At 38.7% G+C, this 14,425-nt stretch overlaps 1 protein-coding gene across 1 annotated transcript in view; it reads left to right on the forward strand.

Moving 5' to 3' along the window:
• Positions 1-14,145, forward strand: part of LOC150089606 (microtubule nucleation factor SSNA1-like) — a 36,579-nt gene extending 22,434 nt beyond the window's left edge. The window contains exon 3 of the mRNA XM_090368689.1: positions 13,958-14,145. Coding sequence (XP_090224815.1) covers positions 13,958-14,080 — 123 coding nt within the window. The 3' untranslated portion in view covers positions 14,081-14,145. The remainder of the gene's footprint in view (positions 1-13,957) is intronic.
• The last annotated feature ends 280 nt before the right edge of the window (positions 14,146-14,425 follow it).

A 14,425-nucleotide genomic window follows, 5' to 3' on the forward strand; every position in this document is an offset into this window, starting at 1 on the left:
CAGCCAAACTTCAGAGTCATTCCCTCACATCCTATCTGGCCTTACTGCTTTAACCTGTCTTTCATAAACTGCTACAGGAATAAATGAAATGAAAATAAGTCCGCTGGAAACAAATGAAGAATGTAATGTAGAATTGGAGTGTCCCACTAGACAATATCCTCCCAGACATTGGAAAAATGGAGCCACCATGGTCCACATTCAAACTGTTATGTGATGACATAATTTTTCGGAAATGGGGAAAACAGACACTGGGCAATCAAAATGTATAGCAGCTACATTCAACTCATGCATCAGCAAATAAAACACTGTCTGCAAATGTATACTGATGGATATAAATGTAATACATTTGTAGGTGCTGTGGTGGTTCTCCAACTTATGTTAGCTCAAACTGTTTCCCTTAGTTGCAGTATTTACACTGCTGAGCTTCATGCAATCAGTATAGCTGTTGAACATGTCAGCATCATGCCTAATCATGAGATAATAATCTATACTGATCCTTTAGTGCAGTAAATGCTTTACAACACAAATTAGCATTAGCATTAGTAGAGGCATTTGATGCAAGAAAGCAAGCTTATACAGCATCAGCCAAAAAAAAAAAACAAAAAACCACTTCCACTTCACCCCTCTGTTCTTTTGAAATACTTGTCCAGTTGAGCCTTAAACTTATTTAGGCTATCAACTTCCACGACAAGGGATGGAAGTCTGTTCCACCAACCAACCACCCGCTGGCTAAAGGCAAATTTCCGCACGTCTATCCTACATCTGTCTTTCCTCAGTTTGAATTTATGCCCTCTCAGGTGATTATTCTGAGCAAGAGGTAGAATCCCATCAGCATTGAGCATCTCAAACCATTTAAAGCTTTATACGCCTCTATCAGATCACCTCGCTGGTGCCTAGTCTCCAGACACTGTAATTTGCAAAACTTAAGCCTTTCTTCGTAAGAGTACCCCTTTGTTCCATTCACTAATCTTGTTGCCCTTCTCTGTACTCGTTCCAGCAGCTCTACATCCTTCTTGAAATGAGGCCTCCAGACCTGTATACAGTACTCTAGGTGTGGCCTGACCATTGTCTTATACAAGGGAATAATCACCTCTTTATCCATTCTAGAAAAATTCCTATATATCATTGACAATACACCATGAGCTACTCTTGCACCCGTCTGCACTGCTCAGAGAACTTCATATCTGCCTGCACAACCACCCCCAGGTCCCTTTCATTCTCTACCACTGTCAGTGTAGTGCCACAGAGTTGATACATTGCTCTGGGGTTGCTGTTTCCCATATGTAGTACTTTTTCATTTGTCAATGTTAAACTTCATTTGCCATCTCTCAGCCCATCTGCTCAACCTTTCCAGATCCTGTTGCAGCAGCATAGTGTCAGTAGTGTCCTTGACAACCCTGCCAACCTTCGTATCGTCTGCAAACTTGGACATTAAGCTTGATATGCCATCATCAATATCATTTATAAATACAGAAAACAATAATGGACCCAATACTGAACCCTGAGGGACTCCACTAATAAAATTAGTCCACAATGAGCAGTGTCCATTGATTACCACTCTCTGTCTTCTCCCTCTCAACCACCCCTTTATCGATAGCAGCCTCCAATGCCACACTGCTCCAATTTGTGCAGCAGTCTTCCAAGTGCAACAGTATCAAAAGCCTTTCTAAGATCCAAGGATATAATATCAAAGTTATTCCCTGCATCCAGTTCTTTTGTGACTGCATCATAGTATACAAACAAATTGGTCAAACAAGACTTCCCCTTAACAAAACCATGCTGTGTCCGAGCTATAACTGAAGTCTTGTCTAGATGATCCTACAGTGCCTCTTTAACCAGTGCTTCAATTAATTTTCCTGGACCACAAGTTAAACTCACAAGTCTATAATTACTTGTGTCAGCGTTTGATCCTCCTTTGTAAATTGGAGTCACATTTGCACATCTCCAGTCTGTGGGTATCTCCCCTGAGTCCAAGGAAGCTCTCATAATTATGGCTAAAGGTTTGCTTACTTCCTTTGCTGCCTCCTTTAATATCACTGGATAGATCCCATCCACCCCAGGTGCCTTTCTTGTCTTTATCTTCAACAATTTCTACTCCACTTTACTCTCAGTTATTACAAGATTCTCTAGCTTACTGCCTCAGTTGAATACACCTCTGGCATTCCCCTCGCTGAATAACTCCTCATGTGTGAAAGTCGATGCAAAATATTCATTTAGTTTGTTGGCTACCTGAGCAGGATCATCAACAGTTGACCCATCGATATCAAGTGGACCAATCTGATTCATCCCCTTCCTTCTAGAGTTTAGATAAGTAAAGAACTCTTTGCTGTTTTTCTTTGCATCCCTTGCCAAAGATTTCTCGTAATATGCCTTCTCCTGCCTAACCTCCTTTGTAACTTGGTTACAGATCAACTTGTATCTATCATAGGCGTCTGTGTCACGTATTAATCTGTATGTATCCCATGCATTTTTCTTCTCTGCCATATGTCTGATTAGTTCATCTGACATCCATTTAGGCCTAAACCTTGAACAATATTTCTTAGTTGGTATGTAAAGCCTAGTAACTTCCAAGATAAGTTCTTTGAATGCTTCCCATTTTGAATTTGCTGTTGGTAACATCATCAGTTAGTCCCACTGTATAGAATTTAAATACTGTCTCAGTCCATCGTAGTCGCCTTTACGAAAGCAATAACCCTTCCCTTTACCCCTAATGGTTGTTACCTCTTTGAGTAAATCCCACTTCAGCACACGGCGCCTCCGTAGCCAGGTGGGAAGGAGCAGCAGTGCGTAGCACACGCTTCTTGATTAGACCGGGGTTCGAGCCCGTCACACCAAATACGGAGGATGCGGAAAGGTCAGGGAATGACCACCGCATATCCCGGAGCAATATGGCCTTAGTTGCTAATGCTCCTAAAAACCAAATAACAAACAACAAACTTCAGCACACTGTGATCACTGCCATCTAGTGGTTCATTTATTTGCAGATTCTTAATGCATGAAGAATCACTACTGATAATCAAATCAAGAGTATTACTCCCTCTAGTTGCCTCCCGAAAATGCTGATGTAGAAAACAATCATCCAATAAATCCACAAAAGCCTTGCTAGTGTGTGAGTGACCAGCCCCCAAATTCCAGTCAGTATCTGGAAAATTAAAATCCCCCATTATAAGACTCTCTGATTTACTGGCCTACTCTATTTCCCTGTACAGTTTCTTATTATACTCATCAGAGTCATTAGGCCTATAGCACACTCCTACTCTCAATTTTGATCTCCCAATGCTTATGTCACACCCAACTGACTTGACACTGCACTGTCCAGAGATGTCGACTGGCTTCACTTCCCTGGATTTTGTGTTTCTTAACTAATAGCATAAACCCTCCTCTCTTCCTATCCTGTCTATACTTTCTGTAGAGACGTTGTACTCCCCAAATTCCAGTTCTGCATTCCTTATATCTCTGTGACACCACGTCTCTGATATCCCAACAATATCTGCCTTTGATGTTTTGAGCAATACCTCAAATTCATCAAATTTATTTACTAAACTCCTAGAATTTTTGTACACGCAAGTATACATGCACTTGTTTCTATTCTTAGCTAACCTAACACAACCCATGTGTTTACTTGTACCGCAATGACTCCCAGCAGTCTCTGAATATTCTGCAACTTGTTTTTCAGGCTTCTGCTCATTCCAATAGAAGCAGTGCAAGAATCTCTTTCACCTCTGCCAGTGGCTACTGTTAATCTATTAGTCTTTGTCTCTCCCCAAGCTAGCAGTTTTCCGACCCACCTAACACTGCCTCGATAGCATGAGAAAATATTCTTGCACCCTTTCTATTTAAGTGTGTCCGATCCCTGTAGAAGCAGTCTTTCCTGTTAACAAGTACAGTCCAGGCTGAAAAAAATTCTACCCCTTGAGCCTTGCACAATCTTTCCATGGACGAATTGATCAACAAGGCTCTCATCATATACTCCCTCTTATCGTGTCTGGGCAGAATTGCAGACACTTTCAAATTCATCCCTAATTCACAGCTTTTTTTCAACAGTGACCTGTCGTTGTTAAGTAATTCTGCCGGTCTCCTACTCTTGATATCATTAGTGTCAATGTGTACAACTATATCACCTTTAGTGCCCTTAAAAGATGATATGCGCTTAAGCCTTTCTTCGTAAGAGTAACCCTTCTTTCCATTCACTAATCTTTTTGCCCTTCTCTGCACTTGTTCCAACAGCTCTACATCCGGGCGCCTCCGTAGCCAGGTTGGAAGGACAACAGTTCATAGCACACGCTTCTTGATTAGACCGGGGTTAGAGCCCGTGACCACCAAATACGGAGGATGCAGAAAGGTCAGGGAATGACCACTGCATATTCCCGGAGCAATATGGCTTTAGTTGCTAATGTTCCTAAAAACCAAATAACAAACAAACAAACTGTCCATCCTTCTTAAAATGAGGCCTACAGACCTGTATACAGTACTCAAGGTGTGGCCTGATCATTGCCTTATACAAAGGGATAATCACCACCTTATCCCTGCTAGAAAAATTCCTGTTTATCATTGACAAGACACCATGAGCTACTCTTGCAGACTGTCTACACTGCTCAGAAAACTTCATATCTGCCTGTACAATTACCACCAGGTCCTTTTTTATTCTCTACCACTGTCAGTGTAGTACCACAGAGTTGATACCTTACTCTGGGGTTACTGCTTCCCATATGTAGTACAGTCAATCGTCGTATAGCACGATAGTTGTGTTCCTAGAAACGCTCGTGCAATATAAACAACAGGCCCTATGGGAAAAATAGGGTTATGTGCCGACAACCCAAGATTGAACACACATTGGTAACCAAAACATTACCAAACATAATAAATAATTGTAATAAAATACTTACGTATTTTATAACGATTAAAATATGTAATTAAAAAATAATATTATAATTTTTATAATGTTTATTATTATTATTATATTATATTTAATTATAATATAATAAATATTAAAAAATAAAATAATAAAAAATACGTAAGTATTTTTTACGAATAAAATACTTATGTATTTTATTACGACTATTACGTAATAAAATATTGCTAATGCTTTTGCTTCTATCGTAAGAAAACTTGTTTTTTATTTGATTTTCTATCCAAACAGATGACAGCCATTCCATCTCTTCCAATTCTTTGTCTTAATCTAATGGATTTTAATTACACTTTGAGTTGTTCCTGCTATGAAAGTTGTTTTTATTTTCTCTGCATTCTTTGTAATTCTTGGCATTGCCTCATTTAGGTCTGTAGCACGTGCAATGTCACATGGTCTTTCATTTCGCTCAAAGCGTTTCACAATTTCATATTTTTTCTCTATCGACAGAGGCGGACTGGCCATAAGCCTTGCCGGGGAAACCCCGGTGGGCCGGTGTGATTTTGGCCATAAACCATGGTATGAGGCCACTATAAATTTTCCCGGATAAGAATTTTTGACTCAGTCTGCCTCTGTTTATCGATATTGCTTTTCTTTTTTTCTCTGAATCTGTAAGTGTCTTCACCAGGATGCTTCCTTTTCACACCTTTTAAGTATTTTACTCATTTTTAGCGAATAAAGCACTATTACAAAACGAGGGGGCTTGCTTGATACACATAAACAAAGCTGCGTGCATGTAGCAACTGAATAAACAACACCGTAAAGGCAGAGATACACTATTAAGACCTCACATTTTACTAATGCACATTTCTAGGGGTTACCTAGAAATGTGTTACCATAAAAAAAGGGATTAGCATAAAACAATAAAAACAATTTCCAGTTGCATTTCTGCTAGCAGAATCTGTTACAAACGGTTAGTAAACTCGATCTAATTGCATTTGCGATTATACCGATAGCTGGAATTGTGTTGGTTTTTACGTTATATGGTGAAACTTGTTTCCCCTTCACTGATTTAAAAAACATAAATACGTTTTCAGAATCTTCTCTTCATTCCTATCGTGTTACGTTCGGTTGGGGTGATTCCGCGTTTGACTGCCATTTCTTGTAAACACAAAGGCGAATTGTGCATAAGCGAATTTGGTTCGTGTTATATAAGATATCGTTCCCCTATTTATAAATCATGTATGATCGAATTCGTGTAGTGTAAACACGTGTTATACGAGGACTGACTGTACTTTACATTTGTCAGTGTTAAACTTCGTTTGCCACCTCTCAGCCCATCTGATCAACTTTTCTAGATCCTGTTTCAGCAGTGTACTGTCATTAGTGTTCTTAACAATCCCTGCCAGCCTTCGTATCGTCTGCAAACTTGGACATTAAGTCTGATATACCATTATCAGTATAATTTATAAATACAGAAAACAACAATGGACCCAACACTGAACCTTAGGGGTTCCACTAATAATATTAGTCCACAAAGAGCAGTGTTAATTGATTACCACCCTGTCTTCTCCCACTCAACCATCCCTTTATCTATAGCAACAATTTGCCTCCAATGCCACACTGCTCCGATTTGTGTAGCAGTCTTCCATGTGCAATAGTATCAAAAGCCTTTCTAAGATCCAAATATATGATATCAGAGTTATTCCCTGCATCCATTTCCTTTGTGACCACATCATAGTATCCAATCAAAATGGTTAGACAAGACTTCCCCTTAACATAACCATGCTGTGTCCGAGCTGTAGCTGAAGTCTTGTCTAGATGATCCTGCAGTGTTTCTTTAACCAGTGCCTCCATTATATTCCCCTGGAATGGAAGTTAAACTAGCAGGACTATAATTACTTGTGTTGCCCTTTGATCTTCCTTTGTGAATTGGGGTCACATTTGCACATCTCCAGTCTATGGGTACCTGATATAAGTCTAAGGAAGCGCTCATAATTATGGCTAAGGGTTTGCTTACTTCCTTTGCTGCCTCCTTTAATATAACTGGATAGATCCCATCCACACTGGGTGTCTTTTATTTTATCTTCAACAATTTCTCTCCACTTTCCTCTCAGTTACTACAAAATCATCTAGCTCACTGCCAGGTTTAATTCACCTCTGGCATTCCCCTCCCTGAATAACTCCTCGTGTGAATGTAGATGCAAAATACTGATATAGTTTGTTAGCCACCTGAGCAGGATCATTAACAGTTGAACCATCAATATTGAGTGGACAAATCTGATTAATCCCTTTCCTTCTAGAGTTTATGTAGGTAAAGAACTCTTTGCAGTTTTTCTCCATCCTTTGCCAAAGATTTCTCATAATCTGCTTTGTGACTTGGTTACAGACCAGCTTATATCTATCATAGGCTTCCATATCACTGATTAATTTATATGTATCCCATGCATTTATCTTCTCTGCCCATGTCTCATTAGTTCATCTGACATCCACCTAAACCTTGAACAATATTTCTTAGTTGGTATGTAAAGCCTAGTAGCTTCCAAGATGAATTCTTTGAATTCGCTTTGGTAACATCATCAGTTGGTCCCACAGTATAGAATTTAAATACTGTCTCAGACCACCATAGTCACCTTTACGAAAGCAAAAATACTTCCCTTTACCCTTGATGGTAGTTACCTCTTTGAGTAAATCTCACTTCAGCACACTGTGATCACTGTCACCTAGTGGTTCCTTTATGTGCAGATTCTTAATGCATGAAGAATCACTACTGATAATCAGATCAAGAGTATTACTCCCTCTAGTTGCCTCCCGAACATGCTGATGTAGAAAACAATCATCCAGTAGATTCACAAAATCCTTGCTAGTGTGTGAGTGACCAACCCACAATTCGTCAATATCTGGGAAATTAAAATCTCCCATTACAAGACTCATATTTACTGGCCCACTCTATTTCCCTCTACAGTTTTTTATTATACTCATCAGGGATATTAGGCCTATAACACACTCCTTGTCTCAAATTTGATCTCCCAGTGCGTATATCACGGCAAACTGACTCAACATTTCACTGTCCATCTATGTCAACTGGATGCACTTCATTAGATTTTGTGTTTCTTAACTAACAGCATAACCTCTCCTCCCTTCCTATCGTGTCTATCCTTTCTGTACACCTTGTACTTCCCAAATTCCAATTCTGCATCTCTTATATCTGAGCGGCACCATGTCTGATATCCCAACAATATCCACCTTGGATGTCTTAACCAGCACTTCAAATTCATCAAATTTATATACTCAACTCCTAGCATTGTTGTACTTGCAAGTATACATGCACCTGTTCTTACTCTTAGTTACTCTAACACAGCCCATGCATTTACTTGTTTTATGAACCCCATCAGTTCCTGAAATCCCTAGCAACTGGCTTTCCAGGGTGCTGCTCATTCCAATAGAAGCATTGCAAGAATCACTTTCACCTCTGCAAGTGGCTACTGTTAATCTATTAGTCCTTGTATTCCCCCAAGTTAGCAGTTTTCCAACCCACCTAACACTGCCTCAATAACATCAGCAAATATTCTTGCACCCTTTCTATTTAAGTGTATCCCATCCCTGTAGAAGCAGTCTCTCCTGTTAACAAGTAAATAGCTAACAAGCAGTGCAAGAATCACTTTCATCTCTGCCTGTAGCCACTGTTAATCTTTTAGCCTGTAAAACCCCTTCCCCCCAATCTAGCAGTTTTCTGACCCACCTACCCTGCGTTGTTAGCATCAACAAATATTCTTGCACCCTTTCTATTTAAGTATACCGCAACCCTATAGAAGCACTCTTCAGTTAACAAGCACAGACCATGCTGAAAAAAATTCTACCCCATGACCCCTGCACAATCTCTCCAGGGCCAAATTGATTGAAAAGGCGCTCATGATATACTCCCTCCTATTGTGTCTGGGCAGAATTGGAGATACTTTCAAATTTAACCCTAACACGCATCTTTTTTTCAACATCGACCTGTATTTGAGGCTGCTGTAGCCTAGTGGTCAGGCGCGTAGGTGCATAAGTAAACGTGCCTTGAGTGACCGGGGTTCAAGCCCAGGACTGCTGAATACAGTGCTGTTTCTTGTATTCTGTCTATCCTGTGAACTCCTCTGACTGTTTGGTCGTCCCGGAGTATAAACAGAAAATTTATTTATTTATTAAATCTGCAGATCTCTTACTCTTAATGTCATTAGTCCCAACGTGAACAACAATATCACCTTTTGTGCCCTTGAAAGATATCTGCTCTCTTATGTCTTCAGCTTTTGTCCCTATCAGACACCCTGGTCCTGTTCCACCTATCCTTTTTGCATAATATATTCCTAGTCACCCTGACAATAGAGTCACCAGCAATAACTAGTTCCTGCGGGACCAGCGCATTTTGCCTTGGAGATTGCCACTGTATTGCCTGATGCACAGGACTGAGCTCTGCCATTAAGTTGGGCAGCTGAGAGCTTGATGGCCCCTCTCATGTTCATTTCTTCAAGGGCATCTATCCTACACCTCAAACTCTCATAGAGGTCCATCAGAACGCTGAGTTGGTGCCTAATTTCTTGGCACTCTAGGCACATAGCACACACAAAGACATCCTCATTGGCTAGATTATGTCCTGTTCCAGAAAGGTCCGCTAACATTTCACTCATTTTTTTTAGACTGTGATGTGTTGGAGAATTGTCCCTTCATTTCTCCTTGGAGCCACAGTATCCCGCTAATCTGCACCCGTTGCTTCACAGCTCTAGTTTGGGTAATGATTTCCGTTTAAATACAATTTAATTAACAATGAAATTTAATAAGATTTATAAATTTTATTGATTAATTGATAATATTATACTAAGCTAACAGATTCCTAATACAGTGTTACTTATTACGCTCTGTAGTTTTGTTATATCTTACGTTATCAGTTCGAGATATATGTTACACCATTTCGTATCGATATATATACTTGGATGTCTTAACAATGGCGGAAAGTTCAACAATATTGGCACCAACAGCGGCGAGTCATAACTTGCAAAAATCACTTGTTAAATTTTAAAAATAAGTTAACGAACGCTACTAAGCCTATTTAGTATCTTTGTAGAACACATTGTAATACGTTAATTAACGAAGAGTACGGAGGTGAAATATCCAAACTAATCCGTTTTCAGCAGCCGAAATTCCACCATCTGTTTACCTCCGTGACCTCAGCGCTTTCCTGTTAAAATCCAAGTATATGATATCAAAATTATTTTTTGCATCCAGTTCCTTTGTTATTGCGATATAATTACATTCCTGACTAGATGGTCCTGCATTCCTTCTGTTCTCACAGGAACAGAAGTTAAGCTAATAGGTCAGTAATTACTCATGTCACCTTTTGATCTTCCTTTGTGAATTGGAGATACATTTCACCTCTCAGTCCAAAGGGACTTCCCCTGAATCTGCTCTCATAATTATGGCTAAAGGTTTGCCTATCTCCTTTGCTGCTACCGTTATTATAAATGGATAGATCCCATCCACTCCAGGTGCCTTTTTTTTTTGTTTAGTTTCAACAATTTCTCTTCCTTCATATAGCTTCCTCTTAGTTTGATAAATTTTTGGAATCTACTTCCCTAAAGAATTCCTTATTTGTGGGCGCCTCCGTAGCCAGGTATGAAGGAGCAGCAGTGCGTAGCACACACACTTCTTGATTAGACCTGGGTTCGAGCCCGTCACCACCAAATATGGAGGATGCGGAAAGGTCAGGGAATGACCACCGCATATCCCGGAGCAATATGGCCTTAGTTGCTAATGCTCCTAAAAACCAAACAACAACAACAACCTTATTTGTGAATACAGATACAAAATATCTATTTAGTGTGTCAACCCATTTCTTCTAATGTTAATATAATCAAAGAAGTCTCTTGGCCTAGAAGTCTCCTTGCCTAACTTCCTTTTATGACTTCATTGCAGATTAGTTTATATCTACTTTAGGCTTCTGTATCACATGATAATTTATATGCATTCCATGCATGCATTTGTCTTCTCTGACACGCATCTCATTAGTTCATCTGACATTTATTTAGGTCCAAACCTTGAACAGCATTCCTTAGTTGATATGAAAAGCCTAATCGCTTCTACGATTTATTACCCCTGAATACTTTTCATTTAGGATTTGCTGTTGGTAACATCATCAGTTTGATCTCTCTGTGAACAATTTAAGAAATGTCTGAGACCACTGTACTCACCTTTACAAAAGCACAAGCCCTTCTTTTTATCCTTGACAGCCCATCATAATCAGATCAAGGGTATTACTCTCTTTTTGCCTCTAACATCCTGGTGTATAAAGGAATCATCCAATAAATCCACAAAAGTCTTGTTACTGTTTGATGAGCAACCCACAATTCAACCCAATAAATCCATAAAAGTCTTGCTACTGTTTGATCAGCAACCCACAAGGTCCAGTCAATATCTGGAAAGTTAATCTCCCATTACTGGCCCACTCTTTGTATATAGTTGTCAGTTACAATTGCCATAGTCATTAGGCCTACACACATACACCTATCCTCATTTTTTTTCTCAGTGTTTGTTACACCAAACTGACTCAACATTGCACTGGCTACCCATGTACACTGGAAGCACTGCCTTAGATTTTGTGCTTATTAACTAACAGCATAACGCTTCTCCCTCTTGTTCTATGTGTCCTTTCTGTACACTATGTACTCTGCATATTTAAATTTGTATCCTTTATGTCTGAGTGACACCATGTGTCCAATATCCCTACATCTGCATTTTATGACTTAATCAGTACTTCATATTCATCAAGTGTATTTATTTATTCCATGATGATCCACAGCAGGGCTTGAAATCCCAGACACCTTGCTTTCCAGGCTGCTGCATATTCCAATAGAAGCTGTGCAAGAATCACTTTCACCTCTGCCTGCAACTCTATTATTATTAGCCATATGGTGCAAGGAAGCCTGAGGCTTATGCTGCACCAGCCAAAAAAAAAAAAAAAAAAAAAATTAATCTATTAGTCTGTATCCCCCCCCCCAAGCTAGCAGTTTCCCAACATACCTAAACACTGCTTCAATAGCATCAGCAAATAAGTTCTGTATGGTATTTATAAAATAGATTTTAGTGTATGCATAAAATAAACAATGCTATAAAAAAAGATACATTTTTTTTTTTTTTTTTTTTGGGCATATCCTTTTTATATATACAAATGAATCACTCCTGATTTATGAGCCATTTCTGAAGAATGGATGTTCTTAAACCAGGTGCCTACTGTAGTTATATTGGTTAGTTAATTGCTAATAGTAGCAATTAGAGTAATATAGTCTCATTTGGGGGTAAAAAAAAAAACTGTTGAGGTAGTTATTGTCATGTTATGTGTGTAATATGAGGATGGAATAACAGCAATTATAACAGTTTTTAGAAGTATTATCCTCCGAAATTCTGACAAAAAGGCACTGTTGCTGCATAGACAAGACAGTTTTCTGAGGTGAGGGGTCATATGCAAACTGTATTACAACTCTAGAACCACAGGGAAAATGAAAAAATATAAACTTAACTTGGGTTGCACAAGTTTTGTGAACTGAAATTCATGAATGTGGATTTGAGCAGCTAAACCACTCTGCTGTATAGTTCAGATCTGGCCCAAGTGACTATTATTTGTTCAGAAACCTCAAGTCTCAGCTTCATGGAACTCATTTTAAAGGCAGTTGTGGAAGCTTGTTTTGATTGTTTTTTTTTTTTTTTTTTTGAAGAATTAAACTATTTGCAGATTAAATTTTGGAGTATGCTGGGGGAAAAAAAAACATACAAAATTCTGTCTTTTATATTTTGTTCTTGGGACTTCTTTGACCACTCCTTGTATGAATTCCTGTATAAATGTGTGTTAAAACAGAAAGGCTGAACTGAGGACATGAATTCTGATTCTGAATGCTTTTCTTCAGTGCTGCAATACTCATTGGTTTTGGGCTAGAAACCACAGATTTCAGGTATCCCCCATATGTGAAAAAAAATATTACAATTAGTGAAACTTCCAAACAGATATTAGAACTGTGTTTGTAACTTTTAGATAATGCTGCATATACTTCCTATAGGTCCAGACTTCTGCCTGTACATCATGTGATGTGTCTAATGATAATGACCATGGTTACAGGGACTAAAAGGTAGCCACAGAATGCTATGATTTGTTGGAAGGCCTACTCTCCAAGAGGCAGGAGATAAACTTGCTCTTTCAGAGAGCCCATACACTTAGAGAATTTATAAAAGTTTTTTGCTCAGTATTCATACACCTCCATGCCCAGAACATGGCACCTCCGTAGCCAGGTGGGCAGGAGCAGCGGTGTGTAGCACATGCTTCTTGATTAGACCGAGGTTTGAACCCGTGACCACCAAATACGGAGGATGCGGAAAGGTCAGGGAATGACCACCGCATATCTCCGGAGCAATATGGCCTTATTTGCTAATGCTCCTAAAAAACCAAAATAACAAACAACAACAGCCCAGAACATCCTAAATCTTGAGGATTTGGTTTCATTTGATGATTTTTGCATTACTGCAAATAATAAGAAAAGGAAGTGACTCGTGAGTGAGCAGTTAGTTAAATAGACTAACGCACTGAGTTAGTTTACTAACAAACTGAATACAGCATTTTTTAATTTCTTAATTTAATATTTCTTGCTTTTTGTGTCATAAAAGCAAGGCAGAGATCTCTATATGACTACATAATTCCTTTAAGTTTACAGAGTGAACTTAAAGGAATTTCTGCCTGTCATCCTTTTTACAAAAAACAACTATGCTGTATGTACAATTCATTAGTATAACTAATTTTCTGACACTGTGGGTAGACTGGAAAATGTTTCATAAGCCTTGCTTCTCTCTTTCCTGTGATTTGATGGGCCTAAGGTCTGCTTTCTAGCAAACAATTGCAGATTTGTTGGAGGCTTGTTTTCTCATACGCAGTCTTGTTTGTGTCGCCTAACAAAAACTTTCAGGAAATCTAGCATCTGTGGCTACTTTAAAGTGGGCCTAACTGGTGAAAGCAGAAAAAATTGTTTTAAAAAATATCTTTCACATTGTTTTGCGAGGACATAATACAGATGTATTTTCATGATTTATTTACAGATCTTGCAGAGCTCGCAGACTCTTTTGGCAATGGTACGGACAGAATCTGCTAATCTAACTGATAGACATGAATGTCAGCCAACAGTTATGAAATGTTCAAATGGAATTGTGAAATCAAAGTAAAAAAAAAAAAATTTTCTTTTTTTAAACAAGATAAACTTAATTTGAAAATAAACCATGTATTGAAACTGGCCAATATTTAGCTATAGATAAATACTTGCTTGCATGTTTTACTGTAATTTTCCCTCTTACAGCTGTATGTAAGAATTTTTTTGTTTCAATAAATGTATTACCAGATTCAGTTGTCTCCATTTTCTTTTAAGTGAACAGCTCAGTTTACTTTCAAATATGGTTGGTGTTTACTAGTTCTACACCTGAAAAGTTGTAGTAATATTAAATAAAACATTTGGCATTTCCCCAGATTCCAGAAAATGTTATAAATATGCTGCCCTACCTACCACTAATATC

The sequence above is a fragment of the Mastigoproctus giganteus genome, chromosome 2 (genome assembly GCF_048544385.1).
Source record: "Mastigoproctus giganteus isolate SK-2022 chromosome 2, ASM4854438v1, whole genome shotgun sequence".
NCBI classification, from domain to species: domain Eukaryota; kingdom Metazoa; phylum Arthropoda; class Arachnida; order Uropygi; family Thelyphonidae; genus Mastigoproctus; species Mastigoproctus giganteus.